We start from the raw sequence: 22,907 nt of genomic DNA on the forward strand, positions 1-22,907 counted from the left end.
GACGTGCACGACTAGCAGCTTCTGATTGGTCAACAGCAGGCCGTCACGCGTTTTTTTTTTTTTTGGTTGTTGTTGGGTTGATTTTTCCCTGGTCCTCATGGACGTAATTTTGATTTCAAAAGTGGGGGGACATGGATTCATCGCTAAAAAAATATTTGGTTTTAACCGTAAAAACTGCCCCCCCCCCCCAAATTACGTCCATGCTGGTCCTACTTGCAGGCTATTGGCTCATTCAAATCGCTGCTCTTGCGATTGGAAAATCGCGTCCATACAAATCGCGATTTCGATTAAAAAACGATTAATCGTTCAGCCCTACTTCTGTGCCAGATCGCTGTACTTTTCTCTTACAGATAGTAATGTGTTATGTATGATACATGTGCTGCTTGTCTGGCCCGATGCCTTATAGGCATGCAGCAAGCCTCTGAAATTGCCCCTCTGAACCATTTCAGCTGTGCACTTAACTACTCCATATACCTTGTTTCCAGTTAGATTTGAGGTATAAAATGATGTTGGATCAGGCTAAAATCATGTTCCTCTCTTATGGAGCGACCTGTTCTTCATGATGTATTTGTTATTTCTCTGGCCCACCATCAATAAGGCCTTCAATAAGCCTCTGAAACTGCCCCTTTAAATGCGTTCACATATGCCCACTGCTCAATATACCATGTTGTGCGCTGGTATTTCTTCTTCCGATTCATTTGTGTTCTAGAACAGCATTCCTGTGTTTTTAGTTTTCAAATCTAAGAATATGTTTCCTTACGTTAGAAATGCTGACGAATCATCATGTAGCTCCAAATCGCGTACAATTGGAACGACTTGAAATAGAAACCATTTTACAAAAGGAATGCTTTCATTAAATTTTTATTTTTATTCTACATTCACAAAATCAGTATGGGAAACAATAACCTCTTAAATGTATGCTCCTACGCTCGTTTGTTTAATCTATCTCTTTTAAACAAAGCAGGGTTGCCAACTCTCACGCATTGAGCGTGAGACACACGCATTTGACCGTTTTCACACGCTCTCACGCCACACTTCCGATATCTCACGCCGAAAAAAAATATCCAGTTTATTTACCTCAGATCCACATATATGATTCAATACGTTACTAGTTCGCTAGCCCTGGCGCCATCCACCGGCGATATAACACTGAATCTGTGTCCATTTTACGTGGACACAGATTCCCCCCCCCCCCCCCCCCCCCCCCCCCCCCCCCAATAAAATACACTCGCCACCGGCTCCAGGTTAAAATCTCACTCCAAGCGAACGTCAAAAGTTGGCAACCCTGCAAAGTGCGCAGCAAACACGCATCGTGAACACACCCTTTTTGAATAAGGAGTTGCGAAAGTAACCAACTTCTGCGTCGCTGCCCAGAGACCGTATATATGGTCACTCCCCGCTGCTACAGAAGAGCAGACGGAGTGTTTCGTTGTAAGTTAATTATCCTTCAATATGATTTACTGGCGTGCAGATTAAAGGACAGTAATGTACCTTGGGTTCTCCTACTTTTCCCAATTATGCTACTTTTTAAACTTTTTTTTTTTTTAAGTAGCGTTTTGTATAAAGTTTTTTTTATTGTCACATAAAAGCGAAAGTGTACAGGTGTAGATGGACTTTGGGTCGCCCTGTTTCCTCACGGAAGTGTCTGGTCGAGCTACATAAATGTCTTGGTCTGAAATACAACGGGTTCTTCTGATTTCACGGTCATCTTCTGAACGGTAATTTCTAAGTACATCGTCGGTAAAACGTCTCGTCGATATGCTGTTTCGACAACGTTACACATACGCGCATGTGCGGCTGAAGGGATTGTTGTTAAAATGCTCGTTCATTCTGTTTTAATTGCAGATCCGCAAATGTATTTGGTTAATCCTGAACTAGGCTATATTCAGATTTCATTTGCACTGGTTTTAACTCTGTAGTGCTGGACAATACTGATCATTTAACCACAATGTTTAATGTCATGACAACATATGTCACACACCGATGCATCGGTGTTGTATGTTTAAGAGGGACTGAATCATACTGCAGTGACATCAGGTTCATTATAATCAGTGTTTCAGTGTCCTGCTCCTCCTCTTTATGATGAATTGTTGACAGGGAGCAGAGAGCAGCATCTCCAGTGTCCAGCTGTGTGTGTGTGTGAAGAGGAACAACTCTATGATGGAGTCTCATATCTCCAGCAGTGGAGGAGGAACATCTGACCCAAAGTGAGGAGCTTTACATCAGCACTTAATCTGAGGAAACAGGAAGAGGGAATATTCAGGATAAATGAGATGTAGTGAAGGATGTAATTACTCAACACTTTCCTCATCTTCATCAGGGTGAAGAGAGCAGCATGTTCAGTACCCAGCTGTGTGTCTATGAAGAGTGACCAGTCCATGGGTGATACTCCTAACTTCAGCAGTAGACCTGTGACCTTTGACCTACAGTGAGTTATACATTAGTGACAGAGTGTTTAACAAAGCATGGACTTCTAAATATTTAATTATTGAACTCACCGGTATAGCTATGTGTTTATTTTGTGAAGAACAGGATTACAATTTGAATCACAATTACGAGTGTAAACATGCCACAGAAATTCAGAGCTGCACATTTTTCTAAAAAGGTGTCCAGTGTGTACAGGTACAAGGTGTTTCCGATAAAGTATCTGATGAAGCCTCATTCACATAAACATTGTTCTACATCACCAGAGTTAAAGTCATGTGCAGGTTCTCTGTGTTTGTTCTACTGTCACTACAGCATTTGGTTCAGTGCCCCTCAGTGTGGGAGTCCAGTGAACCGTGACATGTTCTGTGTCAGTGTTTTGGGTTATTCCACATGTATCACATCATCATCATCATGTACAGAAGCCTGAATATAACATGTACTCATGAGAGTAACGTATTCATGAATATAACATATACTCATGAGAGTAACGTATTCATGAATATAACATGTACTCATGAGAGTAACATGTATTCATGAATGTAACATATTCATGAATGTAACATGTTCATGAATGTAACATGTATTCATGTCTATAAAATGTAGATTTTCCATTAAAGTTGTTCTTCTGTTTGCCCACAGTGCCCAAAAGAAAACTGTAAAGATTTCTAAAGACAAACTGGAGTCAGTATTCAAGGTGTGTGTGTGTGTGTGTGTGTGTGTGTGTGTGTGTGTGTGTGTGTGTGTGTGTGTGTGTGTGTGTGAAGGGTGTCAATCTGCCTGTTTGGTCCCTCTAGCCCCGCTCAGCCTTTCTCTGTTTATACTTCCCATGTGTTTTTCATGCCCGTCTGTCCCTCCTTCCATTCAGTAACTCCACCCTGTGATTATCAGTCCCACCTCTTCACAGTTGACTTCTCTTGTCCTATTTAAGCTCTGTCCCTTCTCTTGTTAGTCTGTCCTATTTAATCTCTGTTGATTCTCTTGTTCTGTGGTGGTTCTTGTATTGGGAGATATTGTATTATGTTCTGGTTTGTTTGAGCTCTGTGGTTTTATTCTGTGTATGTGGATTGTGATTATTGTGTGAGTGGGTGAAGGGTCTTATCATTAGAGTGTGTTTACATCACAGATCATGATGAGTCTCTGTGACTTTACTGGTTTATGTTTTACTTTAATTCCTGTTTGTAATTTAGCTGATGATGAACAAAACTCAAATGTATAAAGCTGTGTGTTATGCTGTGTTATGGCTTTATAAAACTACCTACAACTGAAACTTTAATATTAGAATGAACTTATAAACCATAATATCCACAGGACAAACCAGTCCCTCTCAGTTCAGTCCTCTCTTACATTTACATTTACATTTATGGCATTTAGGAGACACTCTTATCCAGAGCGACTTACAAAAGTGCTACGTAGTTGCTTGGAATCTCCAAGGTAGTATAGATAGCCCTGAACACAAGGTACTCTAAGCTGGAAAAACCACTAGACGAAAGTCATATGATACCTAACAATTATGCCAAGTCTTTATTATACCTGAATATACACATCACCTGAGAAGAAGACAGTAAGCAATACCTGTAACAAACACCTGAGGAAAGAGACGATAAAGCACAATAGACGAAGCATAATTATGTAAAGTGCACTTGAAAGAGGTGGATCTTCAGTCGGCGTCTGAAGACAGCAAGTGACTCCGATGTTCGGACACACAAGGGAAGTTCATTCCACCACCTTGGAGCCAGGACAGAGAAAAGTCTGGATGCTTGTCTCCCATGTGTCCTGGATGATGGAGGCTCAAGACGAGTCATACTTGAGGCGCGGAGGGCTCTAGGTATGCTTCTGGGTTTTACCATGGCCATCAAGTAAGGAGGAGCTGGACCATTCTTTGCTTTGTAGGCCAGCATCAGGGTTTTATATTTGATGCGGGCAGCTACCGGAAGCCAGTGGAGGGAGCACAGCAAGGGAGTGACATGGCTGAACTTGGGAAGGTTGAAGACCAGCCGAGCTGCAGCATTCTGGATCAGTTGCAGGGGTTTGATGGCATGCATAGGAAGACCAGCCAGGAGGGAGTTGCAGTAGTCCAGTCTTGAGATGACAAGGGACTGGACAAGGACCTGAGTGGCCTCCCTAGAGAGAAATGGCCGAATCCTCCAAATGTTGTGAAGGGTGAATCTGCATGATCGTGTTGTGTTAGCAACGTGGGCCGTGAAGGAGAGTTGATTGTCGACAACTACACCAAGGCTACGCGCTTCCATGGATGGAGTGATCACGGTGTTCTCGAATGAGATAGAAAGATCACGATGAGGACTGGCTCTTGCAGGGATGTACAGCATCTCCGTCTTGCTTGGGTTAAACTTTAGGTGGGGAGCTGCCATCCAAGAGGCAATGTCCTTTAGACATGCAGAGATTCGAGCTGAAACCTGTGGGTCAGAAGGTGGGAAGGAAAAGAAGAGCTGGGTGTCATCCGCATCCTCTTATGTTTAATGGATTATCCTGTGTTATAATCATCTGTCTGTAACACTGTAGTTTTACTGATACTGTTTATTCAGGAGTTGGAGCACAAATTCATCTCTCTGGTGAAAAATGAGATGAAGAGATTCAAGAATCTACTGAGTCCAGATTACCCAGCATGCACTGAGAGACAGGTGGAGGATGAGGAGGATCAGAGCAGTGTCAGGGAGGGGGCGCTGAAGATCACACTGCACGTCCTGAGGAACATGAACCAGACAGACCTCGCTAACATACTACAGACCAGTAAGAGTTCTGGGTCATGACATCATAACATCACTTTATTACTTCAGAGGGAGGACACTATTGGTGAATCTCAGTTCACAATGAGGATCTTAAATCAGTGTTGGTCTGTCCTCAGTTGACCTCCCTTCAGTGTAGTCTGCTCAGGTGCAGACTCAAGACTCTCCTACATTTATCACTGTTGTCATGTGATTGTAGAATGTTAAAGTTTTGTGGATACATTGTTATTCTTTAGAACTGAGATTTGACCAATCAGATTTGACCACAGGTCACTGTCTCATGATTTCCCTCCATTGTCTCCTAGATGTCCAGTCTGCTAGTTGTAGGTCTCCTCAGTCAGGTGACAGTTACCAGTGTGTGTGGTTGAACCTGAACTGGTGTAATGGCTTCCTCCATGAACCCATGTGTTATCTATGTCAACCTGCTGATCATTGCTGATTATTGATACCCAGACACTCTAACTTGTCTTTTCTTGTATTTCCTGTGAAGAGACTGATATGACTAAGTAGACTCAAAAAAATTATGTACCATACAGTCACTGGATTAATCCTGAAATATAACACTCACAGTCCTGGAAGATTTATCACCTAAATTATCAGGCCCTATCTAAGAGGAATGAAAATCTATTTATAATGTCTTATTTTATAATAATATTTGTATTTTCAGTAATGAGTCGTTTATGGTTGATCCTAAAACAGATTAACATGTGTGCTGTTGTCTTCCTCTTTATCAGAACTGGCCCCTGCTTGCCACAGAAAACTCAAATCCAAACTGAGGGAAAAATGTCAGAATATTACTGAAGGAATCTCACAGCATGGAACCACATCACTTCTGAATGAGATCTACACAGAGCTCTACATCACAGAGGGAGGGAGTGGAGAGGTGAATAATGAACATGAGGTGAGACAGATTGAGACAGCATCCAGGAGACCAGCAACACAGGAGACACCCATCAAATGCAGTGACATCTTTAGACCCTTACCAGGACAAGACAAAGCCATCAGAACTGTGCTGACTAAAGGAGTGGCTGGAATTGGTAAAACAGTCTCAGTGCAGAAGTTCATACTGGACTGGTCTGAAGGAAATGTAAATCAGGATGTTCTCTTCATATTTCCACTTCCGTTTAGGGAGCTGAATTTGATGAAGGAGAAAAAGCTCAGTCTGGTGCAGCTTCTTCATTGCTTTTTTCCAGAAATACATGAATTAAAACCAACTGACTATACATACAACAAATGTCTGTTCATCTTTGATGGTCTGGATGAGTGTCGTCTTCCTCTAGATTTCCAGAACAATGACAGCTTGTGGGATGTAACAGAGTCGACCTCAGTGGATGTGCTGCTGACAAACCTCATCAAGGGGAATCTGCTTCCCTCTGCTCTCCTCTGGATAACCTCTCGACCAGCAGCAACCAATCAGATCCCTCCTGAGTGTGTTGACCAGGTAACAGAGGTGCGAGGGTTCAGTGGCCCTCAGAAAGAGGAGTACTTCAGGAAGAGAATCAGAGACCAGAGTCTGGCCAATACGATCATCTCACACATGAAGTCATCAAGAAGCCTCTACATCATGTGCCACATTCCAGTCTTCTGTTGGATTGCAGCCACTGTTCTAGAGAGGATGTTGGGTGAAGCAGAGAGTGGAGAGATCCCCAAGACTCTGACTCAGATGTTCACACACTTCCTGATCTTTCACATCAAACACAAGGACCAAAAGTATTATCAGAAAAGTGACACTTACCCTCACCAAACTAGAAAACATGTTTTGGCACTGGGAAAACTGGCTTTCCAACAGCTGGAAAAAGGCAACCTGATCTTCTATGAGGATGAACTGAGAAAGAGTGGCATTGATGTCAGAGAAATATCAGTGTATTCAGGAATGTGCACTCAGATCTTCAGAGAGGAGTTTGGTCTACAGCTGGGGAAGGTGTTCAGCTTTGTACATCTGAGTGTTCAGGAGTTTCTGGCTTCTTTATATGTGTTTATTACCTTCATCTCCACCAACACCAATGTGCTGAAACAGCAACAACCTGGATTTTTCAGTATTTTCAAAAAATCAATATCTTCTCTCCTCATCAGTGCAGTTGACAAGGCCTTACAGAGTCAGAATGGACATCTGGACCTTTTCCTCCGCTTCCTTCTGGGTCTCTCACTGAAGTCCAATCAGACCCTCTTACGAGGTCTACTGACACAGACAGGAAGAAGATCTCACAGCAATGAGGAAACAGTCAAGTACATCAAGGAGAAGATCAGGGAGAATCCCTCTCCAGAGAAATCCATCAATCTGTTCCACTGTCTGAATGAACTGAATGATCATTCTCTAGTACAGGAAGTCCAAACATATCTGAACAGAGGAGGTGACACTCGCCTGCGTGGAGCCAGGCTCTCTCCTGCTCAGTGGTCAGCTGTGGCGTTTGTGTTGCTAAACTCAGAAGAGGAGCTAGATGAGTTTGACCTGAGGAAATATCACCCATCAGAGGAATGTCTACTGAGACTGCTGCCAGTGGTGAAAGTATCCAGAAAAGCCATGTGAGTATTTTCATTTAGAGATTAACAGTGGATGTAACACTGGATGTTCTTGACTCGGAAGGTCTATGAAAATGAAAACGAGTGAGACCATGAGAGAAAGAGAACGGTAGAGAGACCCTACATTAAAGAGAGAGAACATTAGAGAGATACACACAGAGCTGAACACACACAAACCCACACACACACACACACACACACACACACGCACACACACGCACATGCCTACATAGAGCCTGCAGAACACAACCTGTAAAACAACTCTACCCCAAAAGTTTTATAAATGTTCCATCTCCAGACTTCCACATCCACACTACTCTGAAAGAAAATGTGGTAATATCTTTCTATTTTATTTACACATGACAAACACCCCAATATTAAATTGACATTAACCCACTTTTCAGTGCTTGTGCACATACATTTGACTACATTATATAAAGTTTAGAGCTAAACAGCTATTTCCCAAGACACAGAGGATAATTTAATCAGCAGTCCAGATTCTGGAATCCAGCATCAACCGATTGATCTGTATTTTGTACTGTATTTACTCCTTTACAGACTGTCTGGCTGTGGTCTCACTGAGGAGTCTTGCAAATCTCTCACATCAGTTCTACAAACAGAAAACTCCTCACTGAGAGAGCTGGAAATGAATAATAATGATCTACAAGATTCAGGAGTGGAGCAACTCTGTGCTGGACTGAAGAGTTCAAACTGTAAACTGGAGATTCTCAGGTGAGTTTTCTTTCAGTTTAATCTGGAATGGAAACAGTAAAGTGTGGTGACACTACAGAGTTTTAATGAATATTAGGATAAAGATTTATGTCCTTTAAAAAGTCAATTTCCTTTTAAAATAATACATTTCCTTTGAGTACAGTATAAAATAAAACTACCACACATGGCAATGCAAGTGTCACGGTACGGAGGGCCCCCTACTGGTCGCCCCAGTTTACAGTGGCAGTTGTCCTGTTGTTGTGGCCATTGTGTTCGTCCCTCAGGTGGGCGGAGCCCGCGATCCGTCTCACCTGAGGGTCATTTGTCTGTCTATATATGTCTTGTTTTTGTACCAGTTGACCGCTGGTCATTATATCCTTCATTTGGATCTATGTCACGGGTTTTTGGTTTGAGCACTTTCTATTATACCATCCTTTTTCCCTGAGACTTGGCGTGATCGCTTCCATATTATTTCGCTCACCCTGCCCATCACAGCAAGACAATTTCACACACACACACACACACACACACACACACACACACACACACACACACACACACACACACACACACACACACACACACACACACACACACACACACACACAGCCTGCAGAAACACAAAGCCTGTAAAACAGCTCTGCCCCAAGTGTCTTATTAATCTTCCAAATCCTGATGTCCACATCCACACTACTGTGAAATAAATTGTGGCAATATCTTTTCATTTCATTTAAACCTATGACAAATACCCCAATATTAAAAGGACATGTGTCATGGAAGTTTGAACCTTAATGGTGAGCATGAACAGTCAACACCAGTTGAGTAAAGTATCAAAGTTAAATAAAAAAGATAAAAAATAGAAAGATGGATCAATCCAAATTCAAGAGCGTCTGCAAGAGAGAGCTGCTCCCTCTCACAGACCATAGTTTTATACTATTCTGCTACATGATTTCATCGTACTTCCGTGACACGAGTTAAGCATGAGGCTCACATGAGGTGAGGCATCACCCCTCCCATGTCAGGGTCCTCGGGCCAAGGCCTACTTGGTCCTTTGGTTCGCCAGGCACGCCAGATATACAAATTCTCACTGTACAAATTCTGAAATTGTTTCTGGAGAACGTTTCTCATTTGTGCCTTTTACTGTACTACAAGTTCATAAGGCTCTCAAAGCTCTGAATCACAGAAAGGCTCCCGGGCCTGATTTGATGGAGCCTTATTTTTTTAAAATGGCTGCTGATTTTATTGCACAGCCTCTCACAATAATTTTTAATCTATCAATTGAAAGCAAAGAAATTCCTTTAGTTTGGAAGTCAGCATTTGTTGTTCCCTTATTAAAAGGAGGGGACCCTGCAGTTTTAACTAATTACAGGCCAATCTCAAACTTGTGTGTTTTATCAAAAACACTTGAATCCCTTGTATGTGATCAACTTAAAGAGTTTTTATATTCGAATGAGCTTCTTACAAAACTGCAATCAGGCTTTAGGAAAAAGCACAGTACCATCACAGCTGCAACAAAAGTGATTAATGATATACTGATTGCACTAGATAGAAAGCTGCACTGTGCAGCTCTCTTTATTGATTTGTCAAAGGCTTTTGACACTGTGGATCACCTTGTCTTAAAACATAGACTAACTAGTTTTGGTCTGTCAGATGATGTAATTTCCTGGCTCACAAATTATTTGAGTGACAGGAGCCAATGTGTTAAATGTGATGCTTTATGTTCTGAATTTATGAGAGTTCACAAAGGGGTGCCACAGGGGTCTATATTAGGACCTTTGTTATTTATTATGTATATAAATGACTTAGGACACCATGTTTTTGATGCCAGTATCCATTTTTATGCTGATGATACAATTATTTACTGTTTTGGTTCATCTCCGGTCAATGCTGTTAAATCCTTGCAAAAAGCCTTTGACGTGGTGCAGCACAACTTGATGCAGCTAAAACTAGTCCTTAACTCTGATAAAACTCAACTCATGTTATTTTCTAATTCTAAAAAAGGTCCTCAAATTATCCCTACAGTGTTCACGCTTGAGGGAAATGAAATTGTGGTGGTTCACTCATACAAATACCTTGGTATTTTGCTTGATGACACTTTAACCTTTAAACCCCACATCGAGAATCTTGTGAAGAAACTCAAATTAAAACTGGGATTTTTTTTTTCGAAATAAGTCTTGTTTTTCTTATGAGGCTAAAAAGCGCCTTGTCATAGCAACTTTTTTATCTATTTTAGACTATGGAGACCTGTTATATATGAATGCCTCAACTCAATGCCTGAGAAAGATTGATTCTGTATATCATGCCTCTTTGAGATTCATTACGAACTGTACATCCCTGACTCATCATTGTGAGCTCTACTCCCGAGTGGGATGGCCTCCTTTGTCCACCAGGAGGTTGGTCCATTGGTACACTTTTATTTATAAGGCCATGCTTGGACTATTGCCCTCGTATATCTGTTCCTTAATCACACAGAGAAGTGTTGATGCCTACGGTCTGCGTTCCAATGAACATTTGCTACTCTCTATTCCTTATGTCCGCACCGAAATTGGAAAAAGGTCTTTCACCTTCTCTGCCCCTTCTTCATGGAACACTTTGCAAAAGGACTGGAAAATTACAGAACTGATCACGTTAAAAGACTTTAAAGCTAGATTGAGAGCAGTTGAGACAGCCTCCCTCACATGCACCTGTTTTAATTAATTTTGTAAATTTTATTTGTTGGTTGTAACTGTAATGCTGTTGTTGCATCTTGGCCAGGGCTCCCTTGAAAAAGAGGTTCTTAATCTCAATGGGATTTTTCCCTGGTAAAATAAAGTTTAAATAAAAAAAATAAATAAATAAAAACCATGTCAGTAGTTTATTATAAAGCACAGGGTGAAGCCTCCACTACAGTTACTGGCCTCTCTAGTGCCCCATACTGGTTGATACTTTTTAATCTGTTCATGCAATTAATTTCATCCTATTTTCCAAGATACTAAGGATAATTTAATCAGTAGTTCAGATTCTGTAGTCTAGCATTGTAACGTTATGGCCCCTGACCCCTCCCTTTTGGGTGTGTGTTTACGTTGTCTACGTGTAGTCGTCTGCGTCTGTGGATCTCCGTGGGTGCGGTTGCGTCTGAATGTGTTCATTCGTCTCATCTGTGGCTCGTCTCCTCATCACTCGGGGCTTATGTGGTTTGTCTATTTAATGTGCGTTCGTGCAGTGTCCTGTGCTTGTCTTTGTTTGAATCCAACACGTCTTTATGTATATGTGTTCTATGTGCGCTGTCTGTGCCATTTTTGTAATAAATAAAGTGACGTTCGTGAGACCGTGGGACTTGTGCCTCGTCCGTCGCCCTGCTGCGAGCGTCACAAGCACAATCTGATTTATCTGCATTTTGTATTGTATTTAATCTTTCTTCACAGACTGTCTGGCTGTGGTCTCACTGAGGAGTCTTGCAAATCTCTCACATCAGTTCTACAAAGAGAAAACTCCTCACTGAGACAGCTGGAAATGAATAATAATGATCTACAAGATTCAGGAGTGGAGCAACTCTGTGCTGGACTGAAGAGTTCAAACTGTAAACTGGAGATTCTCAGGTGAGTTTTCTTTCAGTTTAATCTGGAATGGAAACAGTAACGTGTGGTGACACTACAGAGTTTTAATGAATGTTAAGATAAGATAAAGATTTATGTCCTTTAAAATGTCAATTTCTTTTTAAAATAATACATTTCCTTTGAGTACAGTATAAAAAAATACTACCACACAAGGCAATGCAAGACAATTTCACACTTTATTATTAATTTATGAAGTTTTCTTTATTAAACCATTCCAAATATTTTCTGTTAAAATTAACTACATGAACTAGATTTCATTAAATGACAACATTGTGGAGAGAAAGAAAAATTTGTGAAGCATAAGCAGATTTCCAGAATATCCTACAAGAGAAACGTGACACTCTAAAGAGACACAGATGAGTCCTTGTCCACATGTTTGTGGGCATTTATGGAAATGCACACACACTACTACACAGAGCCGACCACACACACACACACACACATACACACACACTCCTACATAGAGCCTGTAGAAACACATAGCCTCTAAAACAGCTCTGCCCCAAGTGTCTTATTATCATCATAGTAAGATCATAGCTGAGGAATGGATACGAGGCCTCACCATGTCAGTAGTTTAGTATAAAGCACAGGGTGAAGCCTCCACTACAGTTACTGGCCTCTCTAGCGCCCCATACTGGCTGCTCTGCAAATGCATCTCCCTCACTGTCTCTCTCCCTCTTTTTCCCTCCTTTCTTCAGAGTGTCTGGTTGTTTGGTCACAGATGAAGGCTGTTCTTCTCTGGCATCAGCTCTGAGTTCAAACCCCTCACACCTGAAAGAACTGGATCTGACCTACAACCACCCAGGAGACTCAGGAGTGAAGCTGCTCTCTGCTAGACTGGAGGATCCCCACTGCAGACTGGACATACTCAGGTTTGTAGGAATCCCCTTGAACACCCTCTGTGTGAACACACACTCTAAATGTGAGAAGAACAGTGTCATACATAGAAACAGCACACATGACACACACATGGCCTTGTTCCTAATACATACAGTATCATACATGACACCAGTGGCAGCTCGTCAGTAGGGTGCGCTGGGGTGCCGCCACCATCAAAATATCCAGAGAAACAATGCTACTTAGAGCTGCTAGATTCACTAGCCAAGGACATGGAGCCATTCGACCCCGCAAGGTCAAACTACCATGTTGAAGACTACCTCAAGGAAATTGAGTGTAGTCTCTCTGACTTGCCTTATGCAACAGAACGAGAGAAAGTCAAGCTAATTTGGAAAACCACCTCTAGATCTGTTCGCACATTCATAGAGTCACAGCCGTTTTCTGTTTGGGAATGTGCAGGCCAGCAAAGGAACTGCTGTGTGGTCTGTGAATCACAGAATCACCCGTGAATCTGGAGGCGGAGACTCTCATTGCGAGGGAACTGTGATTGCTCAGTGATTTGTTCACTGAACTGAGGGTTCTCGTTCATTCTCTGATTCGTTCACTGAACTGAGGGTTCTCATTCATTCTCTGATTCGTTCACTGAACTGAGGGCTCTCGTTCATTCTCTGATTCGTTCACTGAACTGAGGGTTCTCGTTCATTCTCTGATTCGTTCACTGAACTGAGGGTTCTCGTTCATTCTCTGATTTGTTCACTGAACTGAGGGCTCTCGTTCATTCTCTGATTCGTTCACTGAACTGAGGGTTCTCGTTCATTCTCTGATTCGTTCACTGAACTGAGGGCTCTCGTTCAGTTCAGTGAACGAATCACTGAACAAGCACAGTTCCCTCACAATGAGAGTCTCCGCCTCCAAGTTCGCGGGTGATTCAGCAGATTGGTCTTGTTACCACCAGCGGTAACACTTTACAGTACGGTTCCTTAATTAATGTTTAAGTACTTATTAACTAAGCAATAGGTAATGGAGAATTATCATCATAGTTTTACCTTAATTACTCTTCACTATAATAAACTACTATGTTAGGTCACAAGTAAGTAATTAATAAGTAGTCTTCATCAATTTTCTTAACTACTTACTTTTGGTTCCTTAATTAATGTTTAATTACTTATTAGCTAAGCAACAAGTAATAGAGAATTATCATCATAGTTTTCATTAATTACTCTTCACTTCACTGTTAGGTCACATATAAGTAATTAATATGTTTTCATATTACTCATATTCAAACTACTCAAACGCATCCTTACATACAGGCTACACTTTACTATTATACACTGCACACTATAACACTTCCTCATTGTAATTACAAGTCATTACAATGAGGAGTACTTAGTGTTAAGTAAACCGTACTGTTAAGTAAATACGTGATTACTTATTCTGAAGTTACTTACTGTGACATTGCGAGCAGGCAGGATACCGAGATGGGAGCAGCGTTTAATGTGATGAAAACAAACAACACAACACTCATGATAAAGGTCGAACAACCACTGATGAAGGACATGGACAGACACACACTTACATATCTCAACAATAATACATAACGTGTGTAACGAGACTAGAGATAGGTGAGACAAATTACAAAGGCGATTGTCTAGACATCGCTAGACACACACACACACACACACACACACACACACACACACACACACAGGGGCGTACCCAAACCAGCGCACATGCACACAAATACACGCCGGAGTGACAAGTACATAAGCATTAATGAAGGACTGATTAAGTGAGTAGTTACAAAAATAGATGAAGACAACTTATTAATTACTTATATGTGAACTAACAGTGAAGTGAAGATGAAAACTATGATGATAATTCTCTATTACTTCTTGCATAGCTAGTACTTAAACATTAATTAAGGAACCGAAAGTAAGTAGTTACGAAAATTGATGAAGACTACTTATTAATTACTTACATGTGACCTAACATAGTAGTTTATTATAGTGAAGAGTAATTAAGGTAAAACTATGATGATAATTCTCCATTATCTATTGCTTAGTTAATAAGAACTTAAACATTAATTAAGGAACCGTATTGTAAAGTGTTACCCCACCAGCCGCCAAAACTTTTGTTCACCAGCATTTGCAGTAAGTGACTGGTCCACATTCGACCTATAAAACCCTATATACCGTATTTTCCGGACTATAAGCTGCTACTTTTTTCCCCATAATTTGAACCATGCGTCTTATAATGAGGTGCAGCTTTTCTGTAGACTTTTTTTTTCTGCGGAGCAGAAAGTTAATCTGGTGGTAGGTCAGAGTTGTAAATCAAAGAAGAAAGTGCTAATTTTTATTTAGCACATGCCAGTGGCAGGCACGACAGATAATTTTCTTCAAACAAACATGTGTTGTGCCAAATACCGACTCCCCTCGTTTGCACATGCATAAAAACGCTACAGATGATATTAGTGAGTTACAGTGATTATAACTTAGTTAATTGAGCACTCTAGTTTTGTCCTAACTAGATATTTAAACATAATACTGCTGTAATACTGCGAAGTCATGTTGTCAGAGGTGAACTTCGGTATAGCCAGTGTGTATTTTATTTAAAATAACTAACACCCTTGAGCCGGTGTGGCTTTGGACATAGATAATGCCATGCCGTTTTCTGTGATGGATAATTAAAGTCTAGCTCTTATTTATGCATAGATACGTAAATCGACAATATCATCTGTAGCGTCTTTCATCGAGCTGGTGGACTTTGTTGAACGCCAAACAAAGATTGTGTCAGACCCGCTCTTCAGAGATTTCAACCTTGTACTAAGGTTTAAAAAGGATTGGAAAAGTCAAAGTAAAAATCAAAGTAATTAGGAAAACAAAGTAGTTTCACAACTAGAGTAGAAGAAATGAAAACAGACAAAAAATGACAAAGATGATTCACCAAGGCCACAGAGTGATGTCATAGAACCATGCTTTTACAAAACCATGCTTGTACTGTGAGAAGAACCATACAATGCAAGAGAGTTATAAACTTCGGCATACATCTAGGTGTGTTTGTGTGTAAGAAACAGACAGTCCTGCTATCTAGGTGTACATGTGTGAGAGAGACAGACAGTCCTGTTATCTAGGTGTGTGTGTGTGTGTGTGTGAGAGAGAGAGAGAGACAGCCCTGTTATCTGGGTGTCTGTGTGTGTGAGGGACAGACAGATCTGTTATCTAGGTGCATTTGTGCGTGAGAGAGTCAGAGACAGTCATGTTATCTATGTGCATGTGTGAGAGACAGACAGTCTAGAAGCATGTATGTGTGAGACTGTCTTGTTATCTAGGTGCATGTGTGTGTGAGACAGTCCTGCTACCTATCTGCATGTGTGTGTGAGACAGTCCTGCTACCTATCTGCATGTGTGTATGAGCAAGACACACAGGCCTGTTATCTACACTGTAAAAAATCTCACCAACTAAAGTCTCACCAACTAAAAAAATCTTAGTGACCCGTTGCACCTAATGTTTTTAGTTGGTCTAATTTAAGCTCTGCAAATTGCAAATTTTAAGTTCTGCTGACAACTACAGAATTCAGTCTAATTAAAGAAAATAAGTTGAGCCAACAAAATGTTATATATCAACCAAATACACCTAGTGAGTCCAACAAAATGTTTTATGTTGTTCCAGCTACAATTGTTTAGTTCAGGTAATTATTCATTAGTATCCAAGTTGCCTGAACTATATATTTTATGCTTTATGAAGTAAATTCAAAATATACAGAATATAATTAAGTAATTGTGCATTTTATTTGCATGTCAAAAAGTAAACATAAAATATTACCAAACAGGCATATGAGAGCTGCTTTATAAATGTAATAAAAATTGAAACGTCGTCGAGTCAGGAGGACAATAATGAGCCATGACACCAACGTTAGCTCAATGCTATTTTATTAGCAATACGCTAACGGCAAAAACACAGTTTCTAAGGGAGGGGGGACACTAACACGCATACAACACACATCCAGGGAAACGGGAGAACTGACCTGTATGTGGTTGGAAAAAGTATTTATAAAAGTACTTAATTAGAAATCGATTGGGCTTCAGCAAATGCTTAATTACTACGCAGATCTAGCTAGCTAGGTAGCTAACGTTAGTCCGCGTGCTAACAGTTTGCCGACGTGAGGTAGTTAAATTCCAAACGGACAGTTAACGCGTGACGGTTAATTAACCGTTAATCGGTAGCTTGTCCTTGCCAACCACAACAGTATTAACACTAACATTACTAAACTCATAGCAAAGTTAAACACTGAAAAACAACTTGTTGGCTTAGCTCTAGTTTTGATAACTATACGTTTGGAAAATATGTTGAAATACGACCTAGTTCAAAATTCAAACTCAACAAACACCACCAAGTTAGTTGTGTTAGCTTAGTAAAGATCCACATTAACTTCACTCAGTGAATGTTTGAAGTCCTCTAGATAAATGGTGAAACGCTGGGTCTTCATTTTAGTTTTGGTGCAGAAGTCGCCAAGAAAATCTTCTCTCGAGCATGCGCATTAGTTTCACCACTACCACTGTTGCTCACCCAACACAGTTTTTTACTTTGGACTTGACATGTTGACTGAGAACCATAATGCTCATTCACTGAACACAAAATATTAAGTTGAATGGTAAAAATGCAGCAGCTGATGGCACAACTCGTTTTTTGTTTTTGGAGTAACTATTTTTATGTTTCATGCTTTGCCCACATAAATTTTTATATTCACAGAACATAAGCAAACAAAGATTTTTTACAGTGTAGGTGTATGTGTGTCAGAGAGAGAGAGAGACAGAGGGAGGGAGCTTTCTACCTCTATTTCTATATTTAAGGACAAAGCCTTCAGAATAAAAAAATAAGTGCGTGTGTGTGCGCGTGTGCGTGCGTGTGTGTGTGCGCGTTCTTTAGGTTGGATCATGCAGGGAAGATCAGACTCAAACCAGGACTAAGAAAATGTAAGCAGCATTTATGTAGTTAATACACACACACACAGATACACACACACACACACACACACACACACACAGATACACACACACACACACACACACACACACACACACACCCACAGTATTTGTGTGGTCTCCTCTAATGTCTCTTCTTGTGTGCAGATGCGTGTGAGCTCACACTGGACCCAAACACAGCACACACACATCTCTCTCTGTCTGAGGGGAACAGAAAGTTGACGTGTGTGAAGGAGCAGCAGACGTATCCTGATCATCCAGAGAGATTTGATGGCTGGACTCAGGTGATGTGTAGAGAGAGTCTGACTGGACGCTGTTACTGGGAGGTTGAGTGTAGTGGAGTTGCTGGTATAGCAGTGACATATAAAGGAATCAACAGGAAAGGAGGCAGTGATGACTGTGTGTTTGGATGTAATATAAAGTCCTGGATGCTGCGCTGCTCTTATAACATTTACACTGTCTGTCACAATAATAACTACACTGGCATCTCTGCCCCCCCCTCCAGCTCCAACAGAGTAGGAATGTATCTGGACTGGCCGGCCGGCACTCTGTCCTTCTACAGCGTCTCCTCTCACACACACACACTCACACACTTACACACACTCCACTCCACATTCACTGAGCCCCTCTATGCAGGGTTTGGGGTTTGGGGTCTTGACTCCTCAGTGTGTGTGTGTGAGCTAGAATAACCTCCTATGTACTGGAGCACACCTGAGTCTCCATGGAAACACACACTCTACACACACAACTGGAGAACAAAGCCTCTCACACACACACACACACACACACACATGCTGAATCACAACCTCACTGTGTTCAACTCTATACAAATCTACACATTAAAAGTGTAAATCTGTAGAAACTGTGAAAGGTTTTTCATTCTGTTTTCTGTGTGTTGGAGTGATACAGATACAGATGGTGTACAATATGAATGTAACGTTGAAGAATTCTTACAATAAAATAGTGTCAACACTCAAAAGCTCCTAGCCTCTCTCTCTCTAATACACACAGGCGCATAGATAACAGGACTGTCTGTGTGTCTCTCACACATTCACACAAATGCACCTAAATAACAATTCTGTCTGTCTCTGAAAAAAACACAGACACCTAGATAACAAGTCTGTCTATGTCTTATATATACACACACCTATTATTTCTCTGTCTTTCCTTTCTTAGTCTTTCTCTTATAGACACATGTGCCTTGATAAGGACTGTCTCTCTCTCTCTCTCGCACATACACACACACAGTTAACAGGACTGTCTCTCACACACAAACACACACATGCATCTAGATAACAGGACTGTCTGCCTCTCTCTCTTGGCCACTTGTACATTATTGCCAAGCTAAAGAACATTGATAAACATTTCAACCATGTTGTGCTTGCAAAGCAGAATCTGAAAACAGTTGTAAAAGAACTTGGCCTCCTCCAGCACAGCATCATTCAATCTGAACCCACTCGCTGGAGCTCCACACACCACATGATGCAGAGATGCTGGAGCAGAAACACTGAACATCTACGCTGGAGATTAGGGAACATTTACTACGCCAACTGCTGATCAATGGGACATAATTTCCAGTTTGACAGACATGCTGGAACCTGTTGAGGAAGTTCCTCTTGAGATCAACAGTTCAGAGGCTCCATCTCCAGTGTCACCCCAAGCATTGCTGTGCTGATGATGGAGCTTCAGGCAGAGGGTCATAACATGAGGAGGATGGAAACCTGCTGCAGAAAAGGTTTGCAGGGATGGAAAAATGTTTGGTGCTAGTGACACTGCTGGATCCTCGTTATATCCTCATGTCTTCTTTACAGTGGACACACTGACCAAGACAGAACAACAGATAAAAGAAGAGCAGGACATTGTGTCCCAGCAACTGATACAGACACCACTGAAGACCAAGGATCAGAGAAAGGTGGAAGATGAAAAATTACCTGCTCACTCCAGCGTTCTTGAGCAAACGTATGCAAACATCTTGGGGCCTCATGGATCTCCTACTCAGGAGAGAGATGATGAGCATCACTGAGCAGCTGGATCAGCACCTCTATTAGTCACTGATTGACAGACAGACTGGTCAGATACTGCAATGGTGGAAACAGAAAACATCCCGTCTACACTTTCTTGCACCACTGACAAGTAAATTCCTCTGTCCCCCCCCCTCCTCTGATCCCAGTGAGAGAGTTTAGTAAGACTAGGAACACTTATGATGACAAGAGGAGTCTCACAGGAGAACACACAGAACAGTTGTGTTTCCTGCATGAAAACCTGCTGTTCTTAAACTGGGAGTACTGAGAACTTTCAGTGTAAGATGGGGAGAGTGAAGAAGACTCAGGGGCTGCAACTGAGTTCAAATTAAAGCACATTAACACATTCGTTTTTAGATTTTGCAATGTTTACAAAATCGCCTTCACTCAAAAATAAGGGGCTTATGTTATTTGCACTAAAATAAATTTTTGATGCTGTTAAGTGCACTAAAAGGTAAGTTTTTATTGTTTTTTTACTTGCAGAATTTCTGCATGCCACACATGGACATGACCATATGTAGACCGACACACACACACCAAGACACACACGGACACAACCATGTAAAGATGTACACATACACTCCCAAGATACACATGGACATGACTGTACCGGTATATATAAACGAACACACAAACTCCAAGACACACACAGACGCAACCATATATAGACCAACACACACACACACCAAGACACACAGATACACAACCATATTGTATATAGACAAACATAATAGTTAATAGTTAATAATAGTTAACAAAGGATGGGCAAAAGTTCACCCATCACTTGGGCTGAGGTGACCAGGGTAGTTGTGAAACTCCTTGGCGTCAAGGCTCCAGGGTGGAGGAGATCTGCCCTGAGTTTGTTAAAGGCTCCAGGGTGGAGGAGATCTGCCCTGAGTTTGTTAAAGGTTCTGGGGTCGAGGAGATCTGCCCTGAGTTTGTTAAAGGCTCTGGGGTGGAGGAGATCTGCCCAGAGTTTGTTAAAGGCTCCAGGGTGGAGGAGATCTGCTCTGAGTTTGTTAAAGGCTCCGGGGTGGAGGAGATCTGCTCTGAGTTTGTTAAAGCTCTGGATGTTGTGGGACTGTCCTGGCTGACACATCTTTGCAGCATCACTGGATCAGTTTGCAGCCGAGTGCGATTCGGCCGGGATGAGAACCAGAACCTCTAAAACTGAGACCATGGTACTCCGGTGGACAAGGGTGGAGTGCCCTCTCTGGGTCGGGAGTGAGTTCTTGCCTCGTGTGGAGGAGTTCAAGAATCTGGGTTCTTCTTCATGAGTGATGGAACGAGAGGTTGACAGGCGGATCGGTGCAGCAGCTGCGGTGTTGTGGACATTGTACTGGACTGTTGTGCTGAAGAGAGAACTGAGCCAAAAGTCAAAGCTCTTGATCTACTGGTCAATCTACGTTCCCACTCTCACCTATGGACATGAGCTCTGGGTAGTGACCGAAAGAATGAAATCACAAATACAATTGGCTGAAATGAGTTTTCTTCACAGGGTGTCTGGGCTCTCCCTTAGAGATAAGATGCAGAGTACAGTCATTCGTGAGAGACTAGAAGTAGAGTCACTGCTCCTCCATGTAGAGAGGAGGCAGTTGAGGTGGTTCAGTCATCTTGTCTTGTGTATAGTCTTATTCTCTGATGAAGAAGTTGCTGACTTCTCTGCATTTCTAGGGTTTGGGAAAATAAGGCCTGTGATTGCAGTGTAGAACCTGCTTCTACATTTTTCAGTTTTGTCCCAATTTGATACCGTTTTCCATTTATGATAAAATTTTCTGGTAGTTCCAGTATTGCTCCACTAGATGGCAGCACACAACCAAATATTGATATTATAATTGGGCAAAGTAAAGCATTTTGTGTTGAATTTTGCTTGTTAAATTGCAACTTATGTAAAGTGTTTTTTGTGCTGGTGTGATGTACATTTGTTTCTGTCCATTAAAGGGTCAGTCAACTCCTGTACAGTCTGTGGTGCAACGAGACATGATGTCCCAGATGTGATTGGATTCAGTTCTGGGGAACGAGCAGGCCTGGCCATAGCATCAATGCCTTCATCATGTGGGACCAGCTGACACACTTCATGCATCAGGGCCCAGGGCCCACAGCACCAGCATATAAATGTGCCATATTTTGTCAATTGTGATTTTTTCACCGCAATCGAAATTTGTCCTCCGCTTTTAAGGATTGCCATAATATTTCTATTACATTACACTCTTAGAAAAAAAAGGCTGCTATATATCAAAAAAGTATTTGATGACAAAAGTAAGGACTCGAGGATGGTTATAACGTAACTTTACTTACACTTCACAGAACATTAAAAACATTCATACACATATTAATACGCTTCTCCTACCGAGAGTCACTCCGCGAAGGGTAGTTATCTAGTTCAAAATTACTGTTACTCGTTGCAAAGCACACGTGCGAATGGCTGTGATGACCGGGTACAGGAGTCGACCTTACCAACACCTCAAGAATTAAAAAAACGCTATTGGCTGCTAGAACGCGCTAAATGACGTCATCTCCGCACATACAGGTATGTTTGTGTTTTTGAACCTAAGGTTGTGGGGGAGGGAGAGAAAGAAAAGCGTTTTAGTGTGTCTTTGAGCTGATTAATGATTTCTTTTTTTCCATATAGTACAGTAATGCCAGTGGTTCATGCTCGTACCGCGAGCGTGCACTCAGGTGTCGAACAGAAATTTTGCTCGTCTCGGTGCTCGTATCTTGGATCGCTCGTATATAGAGCAGCTCGTATCTCGAGGTACCACTGTAGTACCAAAATAATAGAGCAACCATCTTTGTTCCCATACAGAACCATATTTGCAAAGTTCTTTGAAGAACCATGTAAAAAAAAGCGGTTCACTGACAGTGTTAGTGTTTAAATGATGGTTGAGATTCTGTGTGACACTGATCATACATGCAGTGTTAAAACGCATCAGTTAAACGCCCATTCTGTGCCATTTCATACATATAGTGGAATGCGTTGAGAACAAAATAACAAAAAATGATCAATGTAAATCAAAATGATTATCCCATGGAGGTCTGGATTTGCAATTGTACTCAAAATCAAAGTGG

At 41.5% G+C, this 22,907-nt stretch overlaps 1 protein-coding gene across 1 annotated transcript; it reads left to right on the forward strand.

The window, feature by feature from the left end:
* Positions 1 to 1,397: 1,397 nt before the first annotated feature.
* Positions 1,398 to 18,570, forward strand: LOC143497215 (NLR family CARD domain-containing protein 3-like). Its single transcript, XM_076993084.1, has 11 exons — positions 1,398 to 1,431; positions 2,098 to 2,207; positions 2,321 to 2,428; positions 3,067 to 3,121; positions 4,971 to 5,175; positions 5,906 to 7,694; positions 8,250 to 8,423; positions 11,807 to 11,980; positions 12,697 to 12,870; positions 17,762 to 17,808; positions 17,965 to 18,570. The coding sequence occupies exons 2-11, from the start codon at positions 2,158 to 2,160 to the stop codon at positions 18,504 to 18,506; spliced, it is 3,318 nt and encodes a 1,105-aa protein (XP_076849199.1). The 5' UTR covers positions 1,398 to 1,431; positions 2,098 to 2,157; the 3' UTR covers positions 18,507 to 18,570.
* Positions 18,571 to 22,907: the final 4,337 nt, after the last annotated feature.

This window comes from Brachyhypopomus gauderio, unplaced genomic scaffold (assembly GCF_052324685.1).
Source record: "Brachyhypopomus gauderio isolate BG-103 unplaced genomic scaffold, BGAUD_0.2 sc103, whole genome shotgun sequence".
NCBI lineage: Eukaryota > Metazoa > Chordata > Actinopteri > Gymnotiformes > Hypopomidae > Brachyhypopomus > Brachyhypopomus gauderio.

What these genes read in the sequence shown, in the direction of transcription:
- LOC143497215 (XM_076993084.1), top strand. Translation starts at nt 2,158, where the DNA reads ATGATGGAGTCTCATATCTCCAGCAGTGGAGGAGGAACATCTGACCCA. An exon ending in AAAGTATCCAGAAAAGCCAT is followed by an intron (nt 7,695 to 8,249) that starts GTGAGTATTTTC and finishes ACTCCTTTACAG; the next exon opens with ACTGTCTGGCTGTGGTCTCA. An exon ending in TGTAAACTGGAGATTCTCAG is followed by an intron (nt 11,981 to 12,696) that starts GTGAGTTTTCTT and finishes TCCTTTCTTCAG; the next exon opens with AGTGTCTGGTTGTTTGGTCA.